At 45.4% G+C, this 15930-nt stretch overlaps 1 protein-coding gene across 1 annotated transcript in view; it reads left to right on the forward strand.

Moving 5' to 3' along the window:
• Positions 1 to 15930, forward strand: part of TGFBR2 (transforming growth factor beta receptor 2) — a 77299-nt gene that overhangs the window by 24165 nt on the left and 37204 nt on the right. Inside the window, exon 2 of the mRNA XM_007671055.3 lies at positions 12766 to 12931. Coding sequence (XP_007669245.2) covers positions 12766 to 12931 — 166 coding nt within the window. The remainder of the gene's footprint in view (positions 1 to 12765; positions 12932 to 15930) is intronic.

The following is a 15930-nucleotide window of genomic DNA, read 5'->3' on the forward strand; positions in this document are numbered from 1 at the left end:
TTTAAGGACAAGCACTGTGCTAAGCACTGCCTCTGGCTCAGTTCAGTTTTTTTTTTTAAATGAGGACATCGGTCAGTGAGAGAAGAATTGTGCCTTCCCTCTGTCTGGATACCCAGAATTTGGGAGCTTAAAAGTTTTTAAAGTAGAAAGAATAAATTAATCATATAGAGGTCTTTTCATTTAAACCGTGGCCTCCTTACTGCCTCACAGTAGGGGTTAAAAACTTTTGCAGCATTTTTGTACAGTCAGAATGTAAAAAAAACTCCTTAGTGCCATACCACTCTACATATGGAAAGCATTCATTCTTGACCAAAGCATCAGAATACACAACCTGAGCCCCAAACACACAAATAATACTCTTGTTTTCACCCCCTGCTGACTCATGTGCTGTTCTTTGAACTCATGGTTCAGGTGATTTAAAAATGATCATTATCTAAAATCCATATGAATTATTAGTTGCAGAAGCGGTTCCTTTGATCTGAAACATTGGATTTGGGTTACTGAGACCTATTTGAACACTTTCAAAGCTTCCAAGCTTACAAAGGAACTTTGGTGGTCACCCTGGAAACAAAGGCCTTCTAGAATCTGCAACCCCAAATCATCGTCAGTGATATTTCTTGAGCGCTTACTGGGGGAGTTAGCAGGCACATTCCTCGCCCACAGTGAGCTTACAATCCAAAATGAGTATTACATCATAGGTGGAATGAAATTAATTTCATGCAGTGATATTTACTGAGTACTTACTATGTTCAGAGCACTGTAGCGCCAGGGAGAGTTCAGCACATCAGAGTTGGAAGACAGGTTCCTTGCCCACAACTGTAGTGTTCTCTCTAATTAGTTGACTTGTTAAAAGCAGATCTCTTACGTAGCTCAGCTGGCCTTTTCCACACCTTTCTTCTGTGGAAACTAATCACTGCCTATTAACATTCATGGCTCTGTTTTTCTCTCTCTCCCCTTTCCATCCCCAGTGTCTTCTTTACTCCTGCCTAGTTTCATCTCTTCTCACACCTAGCTCCATCTTTTCGCACTATATACAGATGAGAAACTGTGGGCAAGGTTTGGCAGTCAAACAAATGTTGTATTATTTCTACAGGGTAATAGCACGTGTGTCAGAAGACCCTTCGTATCCGCATAATTCACCCAAGTATATTAGAAGCATCCTAGTCACAAGAGAGTTCAACACTAAAACATGACTTTGCAAATGGAGTAGAGAAAGAGCTTTCCTTAAGTGGATAAAGCATGGGCCTGGAAGTCAGAAGGACCTGGGTTCTAATTCTACCTCTGCCGCTTTTCTGCTGTGTGACCTTGGTCTAGTCACCTAACGTCTCTTGTACCTCAGTTGCCTCATCTGTAAAATGGGGATTAAGACTCTGAGTCCCACGTGGGACAGGGACTGGGTTCAACCTGATTAGCTTTTATCTACCCCAGAGCTTAGTTCTGTACCTGGCACATAGCGCTTAACAGCGTGGCTCAGTGGAAAGAGCACGGACTTAGGAGTCAGAGGTCATAGGTTCTAATCCCGGCTGTGCCGCTTGTCAGCTGTGCGACTTTGGGCAAGTCACTTAACATCTCTGTGCCTCAGTTACCTCATCTGGAAAATGGGGATTAAGACTGTGAGCCCCGCATAGGACCTGATTACCCCGTATCTACCCTAGTGCTTAGAACAGTGCTCGGCACATAGTAAGCGCTTAACAAATACCAACATTATTAAATCCATAAAAAAAAGAAGTATGTCCATAAATACCTTCTCAGATTGCCTCTCATTCTTGGCTCCGTGCCTCTTGTATAAATACAAGCTTTAGTGAGATAATACAACTTCCTACTTAAAAAAGGAGCACAATTGAATTAGATCCTGATAAAATTGAGGAAACACATAAACGTGAATACATGTCTCTGAGGTGGGGTGGCCTTGTTTTACACAGAAGGTCCATGAAGCAGAGAGGCAGATGGCCATTATGGCATAGAGCAATCTGAAGGTAGATGGAAAAATATATATACTCATTGTCAGAAATACTTGGTCTGTGTTCTGCCATTTGCCTTTACTTGCCACTCGCACTGTGTCCTGCTCCCAAAGCCAACCCTTTCACTTCCTGAGAATCCACGTGGCTCAGTGGAAAGCCCCGGGCTTGGGAGTCAGAGGTCGTGGGTTCAAATCCCAGCTCCGTCGCTTGTCAGCTGTGTGGCTTTGGGCAAGTCACTTCACTTCCCTGGGCCACAGTTACCTCATCTGTAAAATGGGGATGAAGACTGTGAGCCCCACGTGGGACCACCTGATCACCTTGTATCCCCCAGCGCTTAGAACGGTGCTTTGCACATAGTAATAAGCGCTTAACAAATGCCATAATTATTATTAATCTCCCCAGGACTCAGCTTCAACTGCTCTCTTGACAATCCTAGGATCTTAGGCTTCAACCAGGATGCCCCTTCCCCATCCGTCCAGTTTTCACTTCTGAAAGCCAACTGGTCAAACTGGTCATGTCAAACTGGTGATGTTTCCTAGGGCATGCAGAAGAGGACACGGCGTATGCCTAAATTAATGAAACAATGTCCCCTTAAAAAGTCAGGGAAGGCTCAGTAGGAGGAGCGGGAGGGGGAGGCGTAGGGTCTTACTGAAACTGGAAATATATTTTTGAATTTTTTTTTGCCATGAGAGAGCCTCACTTGATTCATAACTGCAGGTACCATGTTCCTCTCTCCTCTCTTACTTCTTCCCCCACTCATCCCATGGCCTAGCCCTCCTAGCCTTTCACTGTGGGGGGACTTCTCGGAACCAGTGAGCATTCATCAGAGACGCAGATGGAGACTTCTACTCTTTCCTGTATAAAACATACACACCGTGTGTGTGTGTGTGTGTGTGTTGTGTGTGTGTGTTTAGAGAGAGGGCATATTATGCTGCCCGTTTTCACATCTGAAAAGCAATTCTACACTGGCCGAGTCTACGCCAGACAAACAGTAAAGTTAGTATGAAAATTTACAGACTAATATACAGCAATATTATATATATGCATAAATTATATGATATAATACATAATATACATATTTTATATGTCTGTATAAAGAAAGCATATTATACTGCCCGTTTTCACATTTGAAAAACAATTCTACACTGGCTGACTCTGCAGAAGACAGCCAGTATAGTATAAAAAATTACAGACTATAATATATAGCAATGTTATATATATATGTATATATAATAAACATATTACATACACTCGCCTCTATTGAAATTGATCTCTTTAGCCAGCTTTCATCTGGGGGATTTGTCGCTTCTGTCGAATTCTTTCTGGAATGTGTGGAAAGCATTAGATCGTAGTGACGTGGGAATTTTTCTGGTACCACTATGGTCCTTCTTCATTCCTCCTGATGAGCCCAAGAGAAGTGAAAGGTTTTAGTGACTTTCCTCACTGAATTGCCAGCCTGCCAGGATTTTGAGGACTACCCTGAGGTCTACGTTGGTGAGAGAAACAAGACTGGGAACTTCTGTCCGTCACTTAGGGAGGTGCACTCAAAGCCGTCTCCCAGGTGGGATTATTGAGGTGTGTGGTTAGACGTGTTAATTTGGTCTAATCTTAAAGTTAGGTTTGTGCATGAATATTTGGGTCCAAAAAAGGAGTTTATCATCTTAAATACCTTCCAGAAGGCATTCTTCAACCTTGAGGGGATATGGTAATAGTAATAGTATGCATAGTATGTACTACATATGAGCCTCACGTGGAACAACCTGATTACCCTGTATCTCTCCCAGCGCTTAGAACAGTGCTCTGCACATAGTAAGCGCTTAACAAATACCAACATTATTATTATTACATTCTTACTGTGTGTGCAGAGCGTTGTCCTAAGCACCGGGCGAGAACACACAATTGGGAAATATTGCCATAAAGGTCCTTCTATGGCCCAGTCATCAAAAACCAAGTTATTTTAGCTGTGATGGAATTTCAAAAACACTATCAGTTATAAACGGGGTATCGTATATGGTCACATAAGAGTATGCCATTTACGAGATTTTGTTTTCAAGCTGAGTGCTAGTTAAGTGTGTTTTATTTCCAGTGAGCTTTGTGTTATTTCTCTGGTTGCCACAGCAAACCATCGTAGTAACACTCACTGTGGGAAGACCGTTTCCATAGTCGAGGGTTCTTGATATAAAATAGAAACTCAGAAGTACTAGTAAGTAGAAAATGATAGAATTAAGATTTTAAGGGGCAAAACATTAGCCTAAATTCTCTTCCCACATTTGGTATTTTCTTTTTTGCAGCCTGTTGTCTCCAGCCCTTTATTCCCTTCCTCTTCCTTCCGTTCTTGGTTCTGCGTCTCAAGATTCATGCTCCCAGCATTTCCTAGGCTACGATTTTGCCAAAGAAATGTGGAGTCAAAATCCAAACTGTGTTGCTCTGGTTCTGAAAATTGCAGTTGAGAGTACTACCTCTAGCCTTCTGAAGAGATGTAGATGATGTACATGATTTTAGCCATATGATATTCATTAGAGACAATGAGAGTCACTGAGCTAAAAGATCGCACAGCTCCGAGAAAACGTCAGGAGAGCAATTCTTCTGAGCTACCCCTGGCAACAACAACAAAAAAATTTGCCATCTGCAAGTTATTGAAAATATTTTAGGATTTTTCTGCTTTATGTGATCTGATCGGAATCGGGGTCACTTGAGTGGGAAATTTGGATACATGCCCAGCGTCCACTACCTTGGCAGCTCCCCAGCAGCTGAGAGGAGGCCAACATATGCTGAATTGAGATATACTTCTCTTCACCCTTGCGAACTTTTTCCTCGACCGTGTCGCCTGTTCCAACCGAAAATAACCTCGTGTGCCAGGGAGGGAAAGATGTGCTTCAGGTCTCTGGGTAGGTGGTGGACTTTGGAACCACTTAAATCTTCCTCTAGCCGTGAATGGGACCGTCATTCATTTAAAAGGCCTGGATTTAACCAAGTTTTGGGATGATTCAAACCCGAACATCCTTGACTCTGTTTTTCAATAGCCCAGGAATTTCAGGAAAATGCAGAGGGATGTGCCTGACCCATTTGTGCTCGTTAGAGAAAAATAAAAACCTTTGTCTCAGGGGCAAGCTAGCTTCTTTGGAAGGCAGAGACCCAGTCCGCACAACTGAAAGTATTCAGATAATTCAGGCTGAACAAAACAGGCAGTTTGGCCTAGTGGTTAGAGCACAGGCCTGGGAGACAGAAGGACCTGGGTTCTAATCCCAGTTCCGCCACTTGTTGGCTGAGTGACCTTAGACAAGTCACTTCACTTCTCTGTGCCTGTTACTTCCTCTGTAAAATGGGGATTAGTGCTGTGAGCCCCATTTGGGACATGGACTGTGTCCACCGTGATTAGTGTGTATCTATCTCCCCCTGCGCGTAGAACCTTGCTTGATAGATAGTAAGTGCCTATTAAATACCATCATTACTTTTATTAAACCTAATTCCCGAGGTTGAGAAATTGGCTCTGCGTCCTGCCCAACTTAACAGAAAATAGCTGATCTTTCACTTCGTGTGGTGTCGGCCATGCAGCGGGATTCCTCACGTGATCTCTCTGCCACACTGTTTGAAACTCTTATTATGTGTTCGTTGCAGGTCCACGGTGTCTTCATCCCTGAATTTTAGTGTGCCTCTTCCAGGTCATCTACAGCTTTTGCCAAGCCATTTAAGCTCTCTGATGTAAAACCATATCCCTAAACAATCGTTGCGAACGATCGTTAGGGTACAGATTTATCCCTGGAATGCAGCTTTCTCTCTGGAAAATGGAGGAGGCCAAACTCCAATATCTGTACTTTATTTATATTTCCCAAGTGAAGTGCCATGTTGTGAAATATTATTGCGCAGGAGAAGAAATGTTTGCATTCCAAAGTGTGTATTTAAAGTGAGAAGCGGCGTGGCCCAGTGGATAGAACACGGGACTGGGAATCAGACGTACCTAGATTCTAATCCTGGCTCTGCCATTTGTCTGCCGCACGTGACCCTGGGCGTGCCACTTAACTCTTCTGTGCCTCAGTTGTCTCATCTGTAAAAAGAGGATAAAGACGGTGAGCCCCACGTGGGAAACGGACTGCATCCAACCTAGCTAACTTGTATCTACCCAACATAGATACAGCACTTAGTAAGCCTGGCCCATAGGTAAACACTTAAATTAAAAAAAAAAATTAAACTATCCCACCTTCCAAAAGACATCAGAGATAGTTCTTTAAAAGTGTTTTTTTATTTCAAAGACCCTTTACACGAAATGAGGAAGCGCCACTGCAGAGCAGCCCTGTTGACGTGGTACGTGACACATAGAGAATGGGACTCCAAAGAAAGACAAAATTTAAGAAGCACGTGACACTCTGAGTAGACTACAAAATGTATCTCCCCCTTTTCATACCTCCCCCTCCTTCTACCAGAAGTTTTTAATCTTTGCGTTTACCGGTGTAGCCGATTGTGACATTGTGGGAGACGACATTTATGACAGCGGACAGTTTTGGCACCCTGGGGATAATACCGCTACCCAGTTTTTAACTTCCTCTGTAGGTTAGGATTCATAAAACACTTGCATACTCGATTATTAATCGTCTGACAGAAATGTTTCTTGAATCAAGCTATTTTTTGGAGGGTTGGCTGACGTAAATAAAAGGAGAGTACGGTTGTTTGGAGGATACCTCACTCGCCATGAAGGAACACTGAGGTGTTCAGAAAGGACCATGAGCCAGGAGTGTTGATTTAGTGTTTCGTTTTCCTGGATGAGAGAATTAACTCATCAGTCCAGTAGACTCATCGTGCCCTGAGATTGACATCTTGAACCATGCTGCTCTCTAGCCAGATGACCGCCTTCAGCTTTCTGCTCTGCAGGGCCAGTTTCAGGGGAAGATGTTCTGTTAAGGGACCTTTTAAGACCTACTTTTGGTGATTAATAATAATAATGTTGTTATTTGTTAAGCGCTTACTCTGTGCCGAGCACTGTCCTAAGCACTAGGGTAGATACAGGGTCATCAGGTTGTCCCACGTGAGACTCACAGTTAATCCCCATTTTACAGATGAGGGAACTGGGGCCCAGTGAAGTGACTTGCCCACAGTCACCCAGCTGACAAGTGGCAGAGCCGGGATTCGAACCCATGACCTCTGACTCCCAAGCCCGGGCTCTTTCCACTGAGCCAAGCTGCTTCTCGTGCAGCTAATCCAGTAAACGTTTAAAATCGTGGCTCAGCGGAAGTAGAGAGGGTAGAGAAAAGGCAAGATTCACCGAGTCCTTCAAAGCAAGGATTCTGTCTTCCTGTGGCAATCCTGAATGAGAGTATTTGAAGCAAAGTAGCCTGTAGAGGGGATTCACTACAAAGATACGAAGAAATGGCAATTAAAAATAGGCCTCCAATCAGATCAGAGGAACTTGGAAATTAAGTCTTACGAATCTGCAAGCGTTGTCTTATACTCGGCACAAGATTCTGTTGGCTTTTGGGTCCTGCTGCGAGCTTCATAATACTGAGCACGGAGCTCACGTGTTCTAATGGAAGTCATCTATTCGCAGGTGTCCTAGAAAGAATAGCACGTCACACAAAGACAGTCAGTAGTCAGTAGGAATGTTTGAAGATGTGTGAATTTAAACCACTAAAATGTGTCAGGATCTTTCCGGAATCTTGAAAGCCACCTCTTGTCTCCAAAACTCAGAGTCAATGGCAGGCAGAACTCAGAAGGTCTGGAATTTGATTGCATTCTAACTGAAATGTGTGCCGTACCATTTCGGGAAGGAATGTTAGAAATTTTTGCTTTTTTAAAAGTTGATTATATCTCCAGTTGGGGAGTAAGAGGTGGGATGAAAGACTATCTTACATGACAACTTCTAACTAAAAATTTCACCCCCAAAAAGGGGCACGGAGTGATTACTCTGCAGCCACAGTCCCGTCCCCAGATCTGGTTCGTATGGTCTCGGCTCGACCGCGCTAACTGGAGACAGAATGAATCGGAAAAAAGGTGTGTTTTGAGAAAAGGGGAAGATAGAAAGAAATTGACCATAGGTACTGGTGGTACTCATGTGTTGGAAGAGAAGTGAAACGTGATGGACCGTGTGATTCTCTGAATGGGTATTAAGAGGTGTCATGAGGCCCCACTGAGACATCCCTACTGTGGAGAAATAGTGCACCATCTCAAGTTCATTTAGCTTTTTTTAGTTAGAAAACACCCACAAGGGATGTGATTTGCTCAAAAGTGGTTCTGGAGAAACCACAGAATAAAATCAGCCTGTAATAACATTGCACCAGGAAATCTTGGGATGGTAATTTAACACCCACCTGAAATAGAGACAGGGAACAGACTCTTTAGATGCCACAGCTGTATGTCACTGTGACTTTGCATATGATTTCTCTCACCTGTCGGCCCCCAGATTTAAGTTTGGGTCAGGCTCCGGAGGCCTTTAAATCCAATGAATAAATTATAACGAGAACTAGATCTGCTGACTTGGTTTGTGGGCAGCCTTGATTTCGGACATCGATCCTATCATAGAAGAGAAAAAATGATGTGCTGCTTCAGGCCCTCACAGTCTTATAGAAAAACCACCTTGAAGGTTGAACAGGTTGACAGTTCCATACTGCAAGATCATTTTCCACCATCTCATGAGTAGAAAGCATACCAATAAGTATTGAGTACAATGATTTGGAGAATGGCAGCGTCGAAGAGCCAATAAAAGACACTGGGAGGGAGAATCGATCCAAGAGTCTAACAATCCAGCAGTGAATATTAGTGTGAATCCCATGGAAGCTCAGGGTGCGGACAGGGCCGTTGTTCCTTGGATTATGATTTCCTTTGTTACTGAAATTTGCCAATTTAAGAATACTTTTGAATCGGTCAAGTTGGGTCCCTAAGATTCTCGGTGCAAACTTCAGGGGCCTTCAGCTAATGCTTTCCTGGAGCAAGGATGGGGAAAGAGCGAGACGTAAGCCAACGATCCATTTTCTGTGCTTATTGGGAAATAATTAAAAAATCCACAGATTAACCAAAAGAAAATACTGAATCTTGCGTAATTTACATTGATTGCAACCTAGTACGCACCCAGCTACTCTGGAAATAGTGTGACGGAGACCTTTGAAATATAATTTGGCTGCTTCTCGTATTTGCTGAGTTTGATCTGGGGCAAAGTACTCAACTCCTAACAGCCCCAACTTCTTATTTCATCCCGCATAGAAGGGTTGAAAAGAGCAATTCCGAGTTGTCCCATATTTTTTAGATATGAGTTTCTTTGTCTTATTTGAAAAGCTGAGTAATAATCCCGAAGTGGTCCTGTTGAATGTGGCAAGTACCTGTGGAGATGTTGAGAAGAAGCATCTTTGTTTTTACTTCCAAAGGGCAGTAAAATCCCCTGTGTATTTTAGTCCTTAAAGTACAGAATTTGGGGAAATGGGAAATACTTCCAAAACCAGATGGAAAATCATTTATCAGTATTCAGTGCTAGGAAAGTGGGAATAAGGGAGGATAGACTTCCATGAAATCCTAAGGATTAGACGCAAATCTGAAACAGAGTACACTAAATCACACTTCATTTTGGAACTTGTACCCAAACCTAACCTTTTTTGAAAAAATGTAGAAAAGACAGTCGTCCTCCTCCTCAGTACCGTGGCTTAGTGGATAGAGCGTGGGCCCGGAAATCGGAAGGAGCTGGATTCTGATGCCGGCTCTGCCATTTGTCTGCTGTGTGACCTTGGGCAAGTCGCTTCGTTCTTCTGTGCCTCAGTTTTCTCCTGTGTAAAATGGGGATTAAGGGTGTGCGCCCCTTGTGGGACGGGGACTGTGTCCAACCTGATTAACTTTATCTACTCCAGCGCTTAGACCAGCGCTTGGCACATAGTAAGTGCTTAACGGGTACCGTAATTATCATTATTATTATGTGCAGACCATTTTACTAAGCGCTTGGGAGAGTACAGTACAACAGACCTGGCAGGCACGACGAGCTTGCAGCCTAGAGACGAGTTTACCGTCCCATTACATCTCCTGTTTGACACCTAGAAGGTTAAGTTGCTTTTTCCTCAAAACTTAGTCAAATCTAGTAGAAAAAATACAGTGCTTTTTGTATTTCCAAGTTTAAACAAGATCCCAAATGCCTTTCAGCTGCTGTTTTCTGCTAAGAATAGGGATGTTGGATTGTGAGATATGGAGAACTCCAGAATAGTATGTGATCTAAAAATATGCTTCCTGAAATACACTATTTGAGGCCTGAGGAGAATGAATGGCTTTATTTTTTCTACATTGAACGCCACCACAAGAAAGCATACCTTAAGTTAAGTGTTTGTAGTGACCCAGAAAACAGGTGCCAGGACTCAAAAAATGTGCGTGACTTGGTTTTAAAGAGTGTGAGAGTTGGTCAAGGGGAGTTGAAAAGATAGGGATTTTGAGAATTGCGGGGGTCATCTGTCTGTTTTTGTCTGTCTGTCTCCCTGGATTAGACTGTAAGCCCATCATTGAGCAGGAACTGTCTCTATCTGTTGCCGATTTGTACATTCCAAGCGCTTTAGTACAGTGCTCTGCACGTAGTAAGCGCTCAATAAATACTATTGAATGAATGAATGACCCATGAATGAATGTACCTTCCCCCTCCTTAGAGGCAGAACTCTATTTAACCCACCTCCTAGATAATTGTCGGTCCTTGGAGAGGTGGAGTACACAACAGGTGCAGCTCAGGGGCTGTGGCTGGACGTGCCAGGTTGTATGTGTTAAAGTGACTTTTCTTGCGGAAAATATATCTGCCCAAAATCTGGCCAGGGTTAATCTAAACAAATCATCGCAAGGATTTGCAAAGGGATCTAGGTCCCACTCGTCTCCAGCGGTCTCCGGCTGACCAAATGCATTTCGAGCTCCCGCAGGTCGTTTTCCCCGTTCTCATGCTCCGCCGCTGGCCCGGGGACCCCCGGAGCAGACTGCGGCCTCCGGGCAGGATGGCAGAGAGATGGGAACGCAATCAGACGGATCCTCGGGCCGATGGGGAGGATCGCCTTGACGCAGCCTCACCAATGCGATATCTTACCCTCTGTGCACTATTTTTATCCCAATGATGAATTGAGACAAAGCCTGCTAATCGTCAGTCTCCTGAACATTAGCTGGCTAATGAGCCGTGTGTTGCTCCCGTCCCAGTTGTGGGATGCGCACGTCACAAAAGAGTGAAGCTCACACGCTAAGTTTTTCCTGATGGCTTCTGCTCCATATACGGTTCTCCCAGATTTCGATTCCCTGTCCTCCGCTTTCCCACTCTTCATGTCCTTGTCATTTTTTTTTATGGTATTTGTTAAGAAGTGTGGTCTAGTGGCCTGGGAGTCAGAGGACCTGGGTTCTAATGCCGACTCTGCCAATTGCTTGCTGTGTGACTTTGGGCAAATTACTTATCTTCTCTACGCCTCAGTTTCCTCAACTGTGAGCCCCATGCCGGACAGGGACTGTGTCTGACCCAAGTGACTTGTACCTACCCCAGCACTTAAAACCGTCGACACATTAGTAAATGCTTAACAAATACTGTAAAACAAACAAGCACTTACTATATGCCAGCCACTGTTCTAAGCACAGGGGTAGCTACAAGGCAATCAGTTGGGCACAGTCCATGTCCCACATATGGGGGACAGAGGGACCTGGGTTCTAATCCTGGCCGTACCACTTGCGTGCTGTGTGTCCTTGGACATATCACTTCACTGGGACTCAATTAAGTCATCTATAAAATGGGTAAAAGACTGTAAGCCACCTGTGGCACAAGGACTGTGTCCAACCCAATCACCCTGTACCTACCCCAGTGCTTAGTACAGTGCCTGGCACATAGTAAATGCTTAACAAATAGCACAGTTATTATTATTAATCCCCATTTTACAGATGAGGTAACTGAGGCCCAGAGAAGTGAAGCGACTTGCCCAAAGTTACACAGCAGACAAGTGGCGGAGCCGGGATTAGAAGCCAGATCCTTCTGACTCCCAGGCCTGTGCTCTGCCCACTAGACTGTGCTGCTTCTCATTCCCCATTGTTACTTTGAAGAAACAGTTTCTTCAGACTTGTGTTTCCCCTGCTTCTCTCCCTTAATTCCTTGCAGGGATGGAAAGAGGAGAGAGAAGACAAGATCATTTCCCTAGTGTGTGAATAATAATAATAGTATTTATTAAGCACTTACTATGTGCCAAGCACTGTACTAAACACTGAGATAGAGTCAAGATAATCAGGTCTCACAGTGGGGCTCACAATCTAAATAGGAGGGAGGCTTGGAATCCCCATTTTGCAGATGCGGGGACTGAGGCAAAGAGATGTTAAGTGACTTGGCCAAGGTCACACAGCAGACAAGTGTCAGAACTGGGATTAGAACCCAGGTCCTCTGACTCCCAGGCCTGTGGTCTTTCCCCTGCGAGTCAAGCAGTCATTTCACTTCTCTGGCCCTCGTTTCCCTCATCTGTGAAATGGGGATCAAGGTTGTGAGCCCCATGTGGGACAGGGACTGCGTCCAACCTGATTAAGTCATATCTGTCCCAGCCTTATGGGTTTCGGGAGCTTTATCTAGGAAAGTGTAGACTCTAGAAGGTCTCGTCATGTGTTTCGTAAGATGCCAGTAGGTTCCCTTTCTCCCTCTTCCCCTGTTCCCGTTGGTTTAATCGGGAGTGGCTTGTGTGTATTGAGGAGGAAACTCAGGCCAATAAACCTAAATAATTCTTTAGTTCTCAGATCAAATTGTTGCAATTCATTTTAAGGTGTCAAATCTATGGGGCACAGTGTCTTTACTGCTGTTGGTATGTGGCAAATAACTGAATTATTTCATTCATGTCTCTGTTTTCTTTCACAGATAATTTATTTCCTAATCATGTGGCCGAGAGTGCCATGAAATTCCCCGGATTGTGCAAGTTTTGTGATGTGGAATCAACTATCTGCACCAACCAGGGGGTCTGCAAGAGCAACTGCAGCATCACTTCTATCTGTGAGAATACCTTTGATATCTGTGCAGCTGTTTGGTAAGTGCACTTCTTTTCCTCCAAAAGCGTTTGGATTTTTAAAAATCCACGTTTCGTAAGGTTTCCGTTGGCTTCTCTTGGAGCTCTTTGAATCCTGTTTCCCCTCTCAGGGGGAACTTCTTTCCAATGGCAGCCGCTTTCAGAAGTCCAGAATATACAGTGAGATTCCCTTGTACGTTTAGGAAAGGAGATTCTGGGCCCCCACGTGGTTGGGTTTCAGCCGCCGAGTGTTAGGAGGAATGGTATGGTGAATTGTCAGAGGGAGAAAGCAGGCACGTTTTTATAGCTTCGGGAAAGGGCCAGGCGCAAGGAGGAAGCGGCCTCTAAGAAGTCTCAAGAGTCGAGTGCTTAACAAATACCATTTTAAAAAAAAGCCATACTAATAATAATGATGATGGTATTTGTTAAGCGCTTACTCTGTACCAAGCACTGTTCTAAGCGCTGGGGGATACAAGGTGATCAGGTTATCCCAGATGGGGCTCACGGTCTTAATCCCCATTTTACAGATGAGGTCACTGAGGCCCACAGAAGTGAAGTGACTTGCCCACAGTCACCCAGCTGGCAAGCGGCAGAGCCGGGACTCGAACCCATGACCAGGGACTTCCAAGCCCGGGCTCTTTCCGCTGAGCCACGCCTGCTTCTCTCATTCAGCTTTTTGAGCACAAGTACTAAGGAGTATGCTGTCCCGCTTTTTTTCTTTTAATGATATTTTCTAAGCACATACTATGTGCCAGACACCGGACTAAGCACCGGGGTAGATCAGGTTGAACACAGTCTACGTCCCACAAAGGGCTCGGTCTTAATGTCCACTTTACAAGATGAGGTAACTGAGGGCCGGAGAAGTGAGGTGACTTGCCCAGGGTCACGCAGCAAACAGGGAGCGGAGCCGGAATTCGAACTCAAGTCCTGTGACTCCCAGGCCCGTGCACTACCCAGCAGGCCACACTGCTCCCTGTGCCCAGAAGGGAGGTGACTGGCGGAGGTGAGATAGGGTATGGCATCGTGCAAACCTCTAGCACGATTATCAGTTTCTCCCCGCAGGTTCTGGGCCCGAGGTCTCCGGGTCGAGGCCGTTGTCAAACACTCTTGTCAACGGGAGACGCTCCATCATCGTCACCTTGGAGCCCCACGCGGGAGCCATTTGGTTGACACCATTCCCGGAATGAACTGCCAATAGGAAGCTTTCTCTGCAATTCTGACTGAGCAGAATGCAACTTGAGGCTCAATTCTTTAATTAAAAAGAAATTGATGGGGGCCTGGATCATCTGTGTGACTGTGGGCAAGTCACTTCACTTCTCTGTCCCTCAGTTCCCTCATCTGGAGAATGGGGATGAAGACTGTGAGCCGCACGTGGGGACAACCCGAAGACCCTGTATCTCCCCCAGCGCTTAGAACAGTGCTCGGCACCTAGTAAGCGCTTAACAAATACCAACATTATTATTATTAGCTTTTCCATTTGTAATGTCGCTCAAACGAATGTGCCTTCAAGACTTCCTCATCATTACTACCGCTGACGCGCACCCGGCTCGTCCCTGCATTCCCATTTCAATCTGCCCCTCAGAAAGAGACCGAGCACGGAATCAGAGAGCAGGTCCAGATGTCATCACCTGCCACAAATGAGTAAACCTGTCACGGTGTGGCTTCGTGGAAAGAGCCCGGGCTTGGGAGTCAGAGGTCATGGATTCTAATCCCGGCTCCGCCCCTCGTCTGCTCTGTGGCTTCGGGCAAGCCACTTAACTTCTCTGGGCCTCAGATACCTCGTCTGTAAAATGGGGATTAAAACTGTGAGCCCCACGTGGGACAACCTGATTCCCCGACGCTTACAACGGTGCTCGGCACACAGTAAGCGCTTAGCAAAAACCATCATTATTACTATTATTACGGTGGAAGCCACCCAGTGTGACCTCCAAGCGGTCCCCTCCTCTGCAGCAAAGGCACCATCCAAAAGCGTCACGATCAATAAAAGTACATTTAGTCGATACACGGGATGGGGACCTGAGAAAGAAGGCAGCTTCACTCCATAAAATAAGTAGCAGCCCCTGCGCCGTACTCATCGGGTTTCTTTGAACCGGGCCTCACAAAGAACTGTATGACCTGCGGAGCACAGCAAGTCCATCCGCCGGGACCGGTTAGCAGATTCAGTCTTCTGAAGAACTCCCCTCCGTAATCTCAAGAAATATCACTTAGAGTAAACTATATGGCTTCTGGGCCCGTGGGTAGCGAACAACGGAAATTCTATTACCTTCTTATCCCTGGGGGAGCCCGTTGAGACTTGCTCTGGACCGCATGCGGTTGAGCCTGCTGACGGGAGCTGGGATCTGTGGAGACCGTCAGCCGCAAATACCTGCGAATGAGCTAATTTCCTAAGGGTTGGTTCCCCGGCACACCTACCTTCTCAGCTTCCCGTGCCTGCCAGCCTCGTTCATCGTTCAACCGGGGTTTGTCACGCGGAAGCGTCCGTGGGAGGGAAGGCTACTTTGCTCATCTCATGGCATGCTCCCTCCCCCTCCAGCCCCTCAAAAATGCAAAAGTACAGGATTCAGCTTATCGACTGTTCAGTTAACTGTTTTAAGATTAAGGACGTTGAGCGCCGTTCTCAGAGACTGTGGGGTAAGGATGGAATCTCCCATCAACAACAGTGGATGAGCCTCGGTCCCATCGCAAAGGCTTTGGACTCTGAACCCACTAGGCGTGGCTTAATGGAAAGAGCACGGGATGGGGAGTCAGAGGTCACCGGTTCCAATCCCGCCTCTGCCGCTTGTCAGCTCTGTGACTTTGGACAAGTCCCTTGACTTCTCTCTGCCTCAGTTACCTCATCTGCAAAATGGGGATTAAGACTGTGAGCCCATCGTGGGACAACCCGATCACCTTGTATCTACCCTAGCGCTTAGATCGGTGCTTGGCACATAGCAGGTGCTTGACAGATACTGTCGTTATTATCATAATTGTTCTAGTGGTCTTCACTACCCATCGTACAGACTATTTTTAGGGTTCCTGCT

This window comes from Ornithorhynchus anatinus, chromosome 8 (assembly GCF_004115215.2).
Source record: "Ornithorhynchus anatinus isolate Pmale09 chromosome 8, mOrnAna1.pri.v4, whole genome shotgun sequence".
Taxonomy (NCBI): domain Eukaryota; kingdom Metazoa; phylum Chordata; class Mammalia; order Monotremata; family Ornithorhynchidae; genus Ornithorhynchus; species Ornithorhynchus anatinus.